This window comes from Cariama cristata, unplaced genomic scaffold, assembly GCF_000690535.1.
Source record: "Cariama cristata isolate BGI_N322 unplaced genomic scaffold, ASM69053v1 scaffold38530, whole genome shotgun sequence".
Lineage (NCBI taxonomy): Eukaryota > Metazoa > Chordata > Aves > Cariamiformes > Cariamidae > Cariama > Cariama cristata.
The window spans coordinates 1-11,910 of NW_009594820.1; the positions used below are offsets into that span (position 1 = coordinate 1).

General features: G+C 40.3%; 1 protein-coding gene across 2 annotated transcripts; it reads right to left on the reverse strand.

The window, feature by feature from the left end:
- Nucleotides 1-2,518: 2,518 nt before the first annotated feature.
- MYNN (myoneurin) lies at nucleotides 2,519-11,554 on the reverse strand. Of its 2 annotated transcripts, XM_009699368.1 has the most exons (7): nucleotides 11,289-11,554; nucleotides 8,596-9,398; nucleotides 6,449-6,608; nucleotides 5,700-5,878; nucleotides 5,353-5,436; nucleotides 4,834-4,920; nucleotides 2,519-3,076 (listed from the first exon to the last, which is right to left on the reverse strand). In XM_009699368.1, exons 1-7 carry the CDS (start codon nucleotides 11,552-11,554, stop codon nucleotides 2,808-2,810), a joined length of 1,848 nt encoding a protein of 615 aa, XP_009697670.1. In that variant the 3' UTR covers nucleotides 2,519-2,807. The 2 variants fall into 2 exon arrangements, with proteins under 2 accessions (XP_009697670.1, XP_009697677.1); XM_009699375.1 differs by lacking the exon at nucleotides 4,834-4,920 and having other exon boundaries at nucleotides 2,808-3,076.
- Nucleotides 11,555-11,910: the final 356 nt, after the last annotated feature.

Here is an 11,910-nt window from a genome sequence, read left to right on the forward strand (position 1 = left end):
TATATATATTTAAAATCTATATTCTAGTAAATGAATACAGTTCATAGAGATCATACCTCAGCAGCTGAGATATCTTCACGAAAGATGAGGATAAAAATCAAGACTCTCAGATGGGGACTCAAGAGTGCAGGTCACTAAATTATTGCTCCAAGACAAAACTACAAGCTTGTATATTCTATCAAGAAAGGTTAAAATCACCGTCTTGTAAAAAATAATGATTATCATCTTGTCTATAAAGAAAACTAAATGACTAATAAAGCAAGTGTTACTGTTACAAGTATCTAAACGAATCCTGTATAAATCTAAGCACTGTATTTTTTTAAAAAGTCTGAAAGCTAAGAATACAGTAATAAGCTATAATTTTAGAAATATAAAACCAGTCCAAACAAACATTGTTATGGAATGCATTTTCTATGTAGGAATGTAATTGTTTTTTTAACTTCTTTTTCCAGAGCTAGTTCTCTCTTGTGGTCATTTATCCTGGATGTGTTAATCTTCAGATACTTCTCCTCAGATAACAGCAGCATATCATTAGTTTATCTTCCAAAGCTGTTTAAATATGAAATTTATCAGTCATACAGTATTGTTCTTTTTCAGTATTCATGACTAAGCCTATGTCTATCCCAAGAGTTCTGCTCTATTTTCAGAGACAGAAAGTAAAGAGGAACCTTAGGACAAGCTAGTCAGAGTTTGGTGGTTTGTTTTTTTTTTTAAGAGTCAAGATCCCAATCTTTGTGGTTCTTCAGTCTTAAATGGCAAGGCTAAGGAATCCTTCAGGTGCTACATCAACAACAGAAGCTAAAAAAGAAAAGGGAGGAGGAAAAGGGGAAATGCCAAACAGACAGGAAAAAAAAGAAAAGAGTATCCGAGAACTTCATCCATTGTCCCTTGCCAGCACTATGAAGGACATCAGCTGGCCATAAGTGTTGTAGTACAGATAAGCAAAGAAAATAAAGGTCAGGCAGGTATGGCAATAATAAGCTCCAGCGGATAGTTAGAGATACCTCCGTTAAGAACATTCCTGGTGAACATCGTTGTACTCCTTGCTGTCCATAGTAAACTTTATCAGCAAGCTTGCCACATATTAAAGCATAAAATATGATCAAGAAGCAGAGTTTTAAACATGCTACATACTAAGATGATCAACACAAAGAAGCAAAAAGTCTGTTACTTCACAAGTACAAACATGCAGAAAGACAAAAAATATAGTCCTGGTTCAGGAGTCAAGGGACCATTTTTGGAATATTTAAATGAAATCCTCCAAGAAATTTTTCACAAGTCTGTTTAATTAAGGTGCAGATTAATTATTACTCCATGTAGAACAGAATCAGTTAAGAGGTATCTCCTACGCTCTTCTATTTATCAGTGTCTGGACACAAGGCATCAGTGGAAATAAAAAGCTAGCACCAAGTAAATAACCAACAAATAATATCTTTAAATGCATTGTTGGTACAGTATTATGACTGTTTCCTTGCTATTTAATGATTACTTAAATAACGCTTACATTATGTTAATGGCATAAACCGGCAAAATGGAGCATAAAAGCACTCCTATTGTCAACTAGTCTTTAACTACTGACCCTACCAAGACACTAAAAACGCTGCTTTTTAAAAATGCACATCGCTAGTAATAAAAGATACTTTTACAGGGGTCTTGCTAGATACCAGTTTTGTGCAGTTACTGTGGTCAAGTGGCATGAGAGGTAAAGCGATACAGAAACCCTTCAATTAAAACCAACCAGTCATACTCTAACAAAACCTTGCCTGGAAGAAAATCAATCTGCTCTCTTGTATTCTTCCTTAATGCCCTCTCACGTAGCATTTCACTTACAATTTTCACAGTGAAGGGCAGGATTTATTTCCTCTTCTGTACCTACTGTCTAGCACAAGAAGAAGCACTACTGTAAAAAAAAAAAAAGGATTATTAAACTATGATTCATGCCTCGCAATTAAGTCAATGCATCTTTTTGTCTCATCTACAACATGCCTGTCCCAGCTCTCCTTTTGAGCAAATGTTGCTGTTTGTGCCAAAACCAAGGCATTTTAAGGATGTGAAAAATAAATCTGAGACAAGATACAACAACGCTGTACAAAGAAAAAAACAAAGAAAGAGTGACTTGTTGGAAAGCCTACCCAGTAGTATCTATGCCATTAGAACCTTCTGACTTATCACACTACAGACAAAAATCAACCCTCCTTTACCTTGCCTGGTCAGGAAAATATACCCAAAACTTTCTTTCCCTCTGGTCAGACTTCAACTGAAGACAGCCACTTCTGGCAGGCAGCAGTAATTCTTGGCAAGCACCTCATCAGAGCAGTGGCCTACCTTCCATCATGTACCACTGTATCACCTTGGAATGCAGGAGCATGAGCTCATTAGTACATTCAAATTATGATTTTCCCCTTACACCTCTGGGTTAATATTCTTAAACTATCAAATATGGCTTAAAATGTCTGCTCTCAAATGACACTGTGACACATCAGATCCGCAGGGACATGGGAGGAGATCTCCAAAATAAATTAACATATTTAACAGAGAATTCTTAAGGCAGATGTTGCTGGAAAGGAATCGTCTCCTGGAAATCAGTGTTAATCGCAAATAGAAATTTGATTGTAGATTAGGACAATTCAACAAAACCTGAAAGACAGCACTGCACAATGGAAATGCCTTACAACTGTCTTTACACAGAGAAAAAAAAAAAGAACAAGTCCAATTCAAAAAGTGTGACTGCTGGCTTGCTTATGTTCATCTTACCAAATGTACGCAGGTTCACTACCAAATAACCTTGATGGCTCTGTACCACACTGTCAGTATAACTGCTGCAAGAAAATAAACTGAGGTTCTGAATATCCAGTCACAGCAGATCTTAGTAATGTTTCTGATGAAGGAGACTGACTACCCGTCACGGGAAGCAGCATCTGATGGTCTTCAGTCCCAATGGGAAGAGGAAGTGCTAAAGACATCTCGGAGGGCTTCACATCTATGGACTCCGACAAAGGACTTTTCTGACTCTGAATGGATTCTTGTTCGTTGAAAGAATTATCAAGTGCATTACAATCAGGGGGAGTTTCAGATCCTGGGAGGGGAAAAAAGAAAAAAAGTTTAAAAATGTTGAAATCTCCTGTGCAAATTCTGCAAATTCCCTTTCAAATGACTGTCAAAACAAACACTTGGTGTGTCAAAGGCTGCCCAGGCAGCTGGGCTATCAGTGGCTTCAATGTGCTGCAAAGCCAGAATGAGCTGTGAATACAATATAAGCACTGAAAATCACATCCTCAGCTGCTTGCAGCATGACAACTAGACAGGAGGACACATTCCAACTTGATCTCTACTTGGCATGGTACTGAAGATAATAAATCCTTAACATCACAGTGAACAAAGAGGCTTTGGAAAAAATGTAATTATGAAGGTTTCCTTGAGAATTTCCACCCCAAAATATCTAAGAACAACAGCCACATTGAAGCATCCTCTTTTAACTGAGATAGCAATGTACAATATATCATTTATCCATAAACTTCTTTGGAAGAAAAACATTCGTTAACTCCATTCCAGCCAGACCCATCACTTTTTATCCAGTTTTTATCCAGTCACTCAAGAAATTATTTTCTATTCTTAGCTGAAACCACTGTTAACAGATTCCGTGCTGCCTTCCTGTTCGAATGCCATCTGCCACTGCTCTTGGACGGCTTTCTGATTAAGCCACATCGGATAGTCGACCCTTCCTCTATCAAAGTGCGCTCCAAAGCCTGTTATTTCAGTGGTGAAGCGCTCCTGTCTGCCTTCTGTCTCTCCAGGAGAGCTGACCTGCCTTGGCAGCTCTCCCAGCTCTCACCCTCAGGCCCTGCCGGGCCCTCTCCACGCTCACCTCACCCTTGCTTCCACTGGCTTCCTGCTGCAGCGGGGCCTTCCTAAACGGGGCTTCTCAAGCTGCTGACATTCAAAGCTGCCTCTGCATATAACTCTTGTTTTCTCATCCTCTCCCTGCCAATCCAGATGTACACAGACACCTACTGTTCCCTTTTCCATACAACAGAGGCAAGGGAATGACGGTTAACACACTTAAGGATGGACAGATAACGAGGTGCACAGAGCCAGTGTTGAAAGAGGCTGGCTATCCGAACATCTCTGTGCTTTGCACCATAGGCAAGTAATATATGTCAAATTTCTTCCTCATCAAAATCTGGTATCTAGAATAGGAATTGAATGTATTTGAAAAGTCTTTTTAGAGCAGTATTCGCAGCTGGGAACATTTTGCCAGCTGTCTGATCTTGTGTGTTTGCTAATCCAGCTCAGACTTGGATTAACATTGACTGCATATATAAAAAAATCTTTCACTGTTACATCAAAAATATTTGTGCCTTCAAGATGTAAAGTAATTCTTAAGTAATTCTTGTAACCAGTACGCTTTGTTCACCTCAGTTACTACCCTCATAAAGACATACTTCTTTGACATAGTCAGAAGAGGTAAAAAATTTCCCACAGTTCAGACTATGACTTCATGTAGGAAGCTCTCACCAGTTACTAGGACGAAAAAGTAAATGTTCATGTACAGAAACAGCAATCCACTTCTATGTTGCTCAATGTGTGTTTGCTATAGCAGTGCAAACGCTTGAAAATTTGTCTTGAATCTACTTTAAAACATGTACTTTATGCTTTAAAAGGTTTGAGTACCTCTCTAAAGCGCATGTTTTTGGCTCTAAAGAGAGCTATTATCCAAAAAACTTGTATTTTCTAATTTTAGGCCTGGATGAGCAAAAACAAACAAACAAGTTACTCAGCATTGAAGATGAAACAGTTGATGTAGTTTCTTATTTCTTTGCACAAGGAACTCACCTGTGTGAACTTTCGTTTTGTGCTTCTTAAGATTTTTTATATCCGTGTAAGAATTTCCACACATTTCACAGATAAATGGTCTTTCACCTGAAAAAAAAATGGCATGGCAGTTAAAACAATCTTGAAATTGAAAGAAAACAGCTCGAGGTGTAGGATAATGTATTTCACTGTTGTATTTTAAAATACAACTTTGTAAATCCGTTATTTCGTCAGTGTGTCTGTATTCAGAATAAAATTGTTTCCAGAACAATAGATTGAAACAAAGCAAAACCCCCCAACCATTAGAAGTAAAGCCATGATCATACATCACCACCTATTCTGTTACACGGATATTAAGTCGAAAAAGGCAATTAAAAAAAAAATCACAAATATTTTCTTTAAATTATATTAACAAAGAGATACATAAATTAAGAAACTCTGCTACTTTCAAGTACAGCACAATACAGTGTATTTTAAAGGCAAAAGGGTAAAGGTAGAATACTATTTATAGCACAGGAAGCAGCCTGTCTGGGAACTGACCTGTATGGGACCGAAAATGTTTATTGAGCTCTCCAGAGGAAATAAAACTCTTTTCACAAATGCCACAGATATATGGCTTCTCTCCTAAAGGAAACACAAGGAGTTTGTTATTTCAATATATAAACCAGAATACACAGAAGGAACAAATCAAAATGAAACAGAAGTATTGTCCGATGGGAGACAAAGCTCCCTGAACTGGAGTCAAAGGGAAAAAACACGAGCCAGGACCTGGATGACAACTCCAGAGGTCACTCCCAACCTACCGCCTTCCGGGTCATCGCCTATCTCCAACCTCTCTGCAGGCAGCCAGGCCTGCTCTGGCACCGCAGCGCTCCGACTTCCCTTACCTGTGTGTTTTCGGGAATGGGTGATGAGAGAACTTGAGACAGCAAAGGCTTTTCCACAACTGTCACACACGTAAGGTTTCTCCCCTGTGTGGCGACGCACGTGGTAGGTGAGAGTGCTGGCCTGAGCAAACCGCTGACCACAGCGATCGCACACGTAGGGCTTCTCGCCACTATGCTTCCTGCGAACGAACACAGACATCAGCGATCTCCTGGCAGAAAGCGAAGCAACACCTCCAATGAAGTAACCTTCCTCAATGAGTACTTTATCCCCAAAGTTCCTTGTGCTGATCTTCTGCACATATAACGTGCACCATGAGAACTCAGCACATTTTGCATTAAAGCGTACTGAAAGATAAAACGATGATTCCTAATAAGGGAATATAACTCCTGCTCCTGCCCAAAATGCAAAGCCCCATGCAGACAGCACTGAACAGTGAGAACTGTTCTGTTTCACTTCCCACCAAGGAACTCTCTCCTCTTTGGTGCTACAAGCAGTTTAAAACAAAACCCACATCATTGCCATAAGGATACCAGCGTGTAGGCCGTAATGTTCACAAATCACGAATCGCTTCCCTACTGAGCAAGCACATAGGTGTAATTAATCTGTTACGCGGTGTGAGAGAAGCCTCACAAGAAAAGGAGTAAAAATGACCAAATTATGTGAACGTGTAACTCTTGCTCACACTGGAGTAAATTACTCTGTAAATAAACACCCAGATAAGCATTTGCAGGATCTGACTTTTGCCTACCTGGCATGAATTTTCAGATTGCTTGAAGTTGCAAACTGCAGGTTGCAGACATCACATTTGTACGGTTTCTCTTCTCCGTGATGCATCCGACTGTGGAACACCAACTGGCACTTCTGAGCAAAGCCTTTGTCGCACAGTTCACATTTGTATGGCTTCTCCCCTAGTGAAACATAAAACTGTCGTGCTCTCTGCATTTACGTAAGAAAGCTTTCCAATCCATTACGTGACCGAAGCTCAGGTGTCTGTGCTAATACTTCTTACAAATAACATCTTGGAACATCCCGTAATCAGTCACCGAAGTGGAACGTGCCAAGAATAGAGTGGATAACAGACTATTTTTTAACACATTATCTTTTGGGGAAAAAAAGGTAATAGTATTTTTAAAACTACCTAATCAGTCCACCGAAGTGGAACGTGCCAAGAATAGATAACAGACTATTTTTTAACACATTATCTTTTGGGGAAAAAAAGGTAATAGTATTTTTAAAACTACCATTTTCCCCACATTATTTTAAGAATGCTACTACTATATTTTCAGACTTTTTGCTGTTACGTGTATTCATAATTCTGCATATTCAAGATGAACAACCAGTAAATCACCTGCTGCTTCTTGCCTGTCAAACAGCAACAGGTCTTCAATGTCCAGTCTAGTGCTGACTGATTTTTCGTTAGTGTCTGCTGCAGAATGCTACAGGTACTTCTCTGACTACTTGGGTTCTCTCCATCATCAATAGTCTCATGTAATGGATCGTGCAACTCTGCAGTCTTAGAAGACAGTATAAAAGAGCCTATCTCTGCATTTCCAGGGCAGTGCACAACCAAACCAAGAACTCGACAACTCTTAAGTACACATGTGTATATAGAAACTTCAAAAATAAAAGTATTAAACATTTAACCTGCCATCTAGCAACCAACACTGTGAAATTCCCAGTACAATACCCTTAAAAGTAGAAAGCGCAGCTGATGTTTCTACCAGCAAACTGTCCCTAAATACTGCTCACAAGCTCCACCTTGCATATGACTCTCTGGTTAATCACTGGCTGACAATATTTGAAATTCTCTCCCTTGGTTACAGAAAGAGCAAGGTGTTCTCCTGCAGCTGTACCTCAATACCTCCTACTTTACCTCTTCACAGCTTCCTGGAAAGAGCTCCACTGCTGGCCTCTGCTCAGAGTTTTCCAAAGGGGAAACGGAGCAAAAGTCAACAATTTTTTATCTGATTCACTGTTACTTCAGAATTCTGAATGCCAGCCACAAAAGGATGAACTGCATAAACCAGGTCCTTTGGCTGCTCACTGGGCTAAGTACAGCAGCAAAGGCAATAGCAGAACAGCAGCTACACCAGAGCAGTCTGAAGAACGAATAATCTGGTATCAAGTTTGCCATCTCTAGGGAGGAACATACGACACGACAAGCAAGCACAGTACTTCTCCCTTACGTCTGCTCGGGCTCCAGCAATTTGCTCTTTATCATCTTTTTAAGTCAGACGTGTTGTCTTAACGTTTATGTATTCATAACTGATTTTTCTTTGATGCTTTGTCCAGTAGCTCTTGACACAACACAAACTTCTGGTAAAGTTGTTGAATGCAGAGATCATAACACTATCACGCATTTCAGCTGCACGTTTTACTAAATAAAATCCCAAATGCTGTAGTAACTCAGCCACTTCCCCTGCCTTTTTTAAGACCCTATTGGAGAAGTTGCCTACTTGTCACAAGATTGCTTCCCCCGCCTCCTGCTTTTGTTATCAAGATCTGAAGTTATTAGATCTGAAGTTTAAAAAAAAGCAACAGAAATCCTGATATCAAGTACAGTGAGTTTTTCATGCTCTACTGGCAACAGTTCTGGGCACCGCATCGCTCTACAGGGTTAAAGGGTAGCCAGCTCTTCTAAGTCTTTCCAGAAATCAAGATGCCCAGACTCGCAAAGCCCTCTCTTGCTATTTAAAGTAGAAACTACGATTTTGTACTGAAAAATGTGGAAACACTTCACGCTACCAGGATATAGGTACCATCCCCGTATGCGTGCCAGCAGCAGACAAAATTTCTAGAGGAAGAAGTCAGAATGCAAAGATCTTTTGAAGTCCTGTATTCACAGGCTGTGATTCCAGGTCTCCACAGTCCATGAAGACAAGGCCAGCGGCTTACCTGTGTGAGTTCTTACATGTGTTTTCAACTGATTGCACTGGGTGAACGCCTTCCCACAAAGCTGACACACGTACGGTTTCACTCCTTTGTGTATTCTCATGTGTCGACGGAGGCTACTAGCTTCTGAAAAGACTTTTCCGCAGGTGTTGCACACTGGCTTAGCTTTGGAGTACTTCTGGTCAAGTTCTTCTCCCGAACTCTCCAGCTGGTAAGTGTTCTTTTCGTTGGCTATGTTAGACATGCAGTGCTCCTTCAGCGCACAGCTTTGCTGAGGCTTCCCCCGTTTCTGTTTTGCTGCAATAGTCTGAACTAGGATATCCTGCGCTGCCAGCGTTTCGCTTTCCACCACAGACGCCAGCTGTAGTTCAGAGTTATCGCTGCCTTGGGCAGCCTGTTCTGTTATCTGGGTAGCCAGCTTATTTGCATCTAAAAACATTTCAATGGATGTGTTCTCGGTCACGTCGTTCTGATATTGTACAGATTTATTCTGTATGCTTTTGGGGGAGCTGAAATTCTTCTTTCGCTTTTTGGTTTGAGGAGATTTCTTTTCTAAGGCTGCTTTCTTTGCCTGTGGTTGAACTAACTCTGCAGAAGCAGTGTCTGCTTTCTCCCGATTATCGTAATCTCGGAGAGTCAGAAGGCAAGTCTGCTGATTCACTTCAACGTTTCCAGTGATGCTAGATGTCTCTGTAGAAGAGGGATTCGCAATAAAAGCAAAGTCTTCCATCTTGATTTTGCATTTAGTGACCACTTCTTCTACTTTGAGATAGTCGGCAGCCTGGTGAATTTCTTTAACATTCCAGCTGCAAGAAAACAAGACTTGGGTAACAATATTCTGGACAAAGCAAATATTTGTTCTGCACCAAGGGTGTCAAATACAGACAGCAGAGCTACAGAAAAGTTACATTGTCAGAAAATGTAACTTTGAGAACACATACAGCAAGATCTCATCTTAGTGCTATAGTGCCGCAAGACACCAGTACGATGGCCACATCTAGTGCGGCCTGCAGATCCACAGAACTGAGAATTTCATTTTCAGTTACATGCCGTTTGTAGAATTTTAAGTTAAAAGTCCAGTTGTAAGGTGGTGAGGCTAGACATGGGGTTGTTGGTCCAAAAAGCTCAGAAATCACAGCACGAAGGGATAAAACACTGGAGAATAAAATGCATAAATTACCATTCTATAATCCTTCTGGCAAAACTCTCAAGTAATTTGCAAGTGGTGCATTCACCTCAGCACTTCTGTGAGGCCGGTATTAATCTTGTTTTATAAAACAATTAGCGAACAGTCTTAATTCTGTATCAGCTGCACACAGACAACATTAACACCAAGGAAGTCCTCCTTTAAACTACTACGCTCTATTTTTCAGTTCCTGTGACACAGGTCTTGATGGTTTAGAAAAAATTGATCTGGAAAACGTGTCAACATGTACCATCAATGCATTTATGGATGTACAGCTTTAAAGAGAGATTAATGGTAAACAACATAATTCTAACAATCTATTACCCAACAAATGTAATTAAACAATAAGTAACTAGCCATAATTCCTCTCTCTACATGAATACAACTGTTTTAGTATCTTGTATTATAAGAGCACTGAGTTCAAAGTACACCCTCCTGCTGTCACCCATCCACCCACCACCACAGAAGACAACAGAATTTGCAGGCAGTTGCAGCAGTAACCTAAAGGGATACAGTCATCTTTAGTCACATCGTTCTCCCTGGGTGAGAATGGTATTTTCACCTTTCTCTTCCTTCAGAGATCTCAACTGCTCGGAATGAATCCAGAAACTCTCCTGCTGCGGTCCCAGACAGATATCAAGAACGCTGCACGCTTCTGCTGATATGTCATTTGCAAAGCATCAATCACTAACTCCACCACCACCAGCATAACATGCTCTATGGCTGTTAATGGTTGTAGCTAATTTAAAAAACAAACCACCCTGCATCTGTGTACTCAAATTACTGAGCTTGAGTTTTCAGACTTCAGGAGAAACAAAGGTTTTTTAAACCTGCATTTGACACCAGACATTGAGAAAGGAGTGAAAATCCAGGACTACATACTTCTAAGTAGTCACACTTCCCTCATGAGGGATAATCTCTTTCTTTTGCTGAGAGAAAAACACTGCAAAGAATCCTTACTGTACTGTGTGAAGCAACACAACAGGCACAAAATCAAGGCAGTAAGGGGCGGAAACACATTTTCTGTGACTCCTTTTGGGCAATGTAATATAAGATTTTAAGTAACAGATCATGCGAATCCTAACAAACGTAATTTTTAAAAATCGTGCCTATCCTCATCCATTCCTCAGGCTTTAGTCTCTACCACATGTGCAGTTTCTGCGTGTTCTCTCCAAAAATGGACTCCTCTAATCCAACTTCAGAAAGAATACACTTCTCCTTCCCTCTCCTGGTAATCACGCAAGATGTTTAAGCCCTTCCCATCCAGACAGAAAGACTGGGAGACTGAAACTATCAATGAGTGAAATATCAGACAATGCACTTTTGTTTTGGCACTCGTGTCACGTGGTATTTTAAAACATACAAACAGATCTTCAAGTTGTTACTATATATTGCACCCACTACTATCTGTTCCTCCAGAACTTATTACAAAGAACAAAAAAAATCCAGTACTGCCTTAACACAAAGTTTACTTCTCTGTTCTCTTTCCCCCTTTAATAGCCTATGTTACCTGTCGAGGTTTAAGTTTCCTGTATAAATAAATTCCAGGAGTTTTTGGAATCCATCAGCTTTCACTTGAGTCTGATCCAGAACAACATTATTGTCAGACGCATCTCTGTAAAATGCACCGAAGTATTCGCTGAAAGAGGCAAGCACGTTCCTGTGTGCTTTGAACTGGAATTCACCAATAACAACAGTGCAGTCACAAAGAAAACCGGCTTCTCGCTGCTTGTTCAGTCTCTCTAAAAGGTGCTCACAGTGATGGGAATACTGCATTTTGATAACGAGCTGCAGCCTCTTTGTTCCGATCTGGGAAAGAAAAAAAAAAAAAGATTTATATACAAGATTTAACTTTGTTTTCCCTCTAACAGAAAAAGTTCACGATTACAAAAGAGTCGGTGTTCGAATCCACTCACGATCACTGCAGGACAGTTTGTGCAATAGCGCTTTTGTGCAAGATAGAGCGGGATGGGTGGATCCTTCTTAACTTGGGGAGCTGCTAATTTTAGAGACAGAACGAGGTGGAGAAAGCACGGACGTGTATACTCCCCCACCCGGATCAGAGGACTAGCTTGCCTAAGCTTACGAGCTGTCATGTCAAAACTGGGCTCCGAGGAGCACTTTGCAGAAGT

Coding starts and splice junctions, on each gene's coding strand:
- MYNN (XM_009699368.1), bottom strand. CDS start 11,554: ATGCAGTATTCCCATCACTGTGAGCACCTTTTAGAGAGACTGAACAAG. Junction 6,609..8,595: donor ACATGTAAGAACTCACACAG/GTAAGCCGCTGG, acceptor ATGTTTCACTAG/GGGAGAAGCCATACAAATGT. Junction 5,437..5,699: donor CCATTCCCGAAAACACACAG/GTAAGGGAAGTC, acceptor TGTTTCCTTTAG/GAGAGAAGCCATATATCTGT.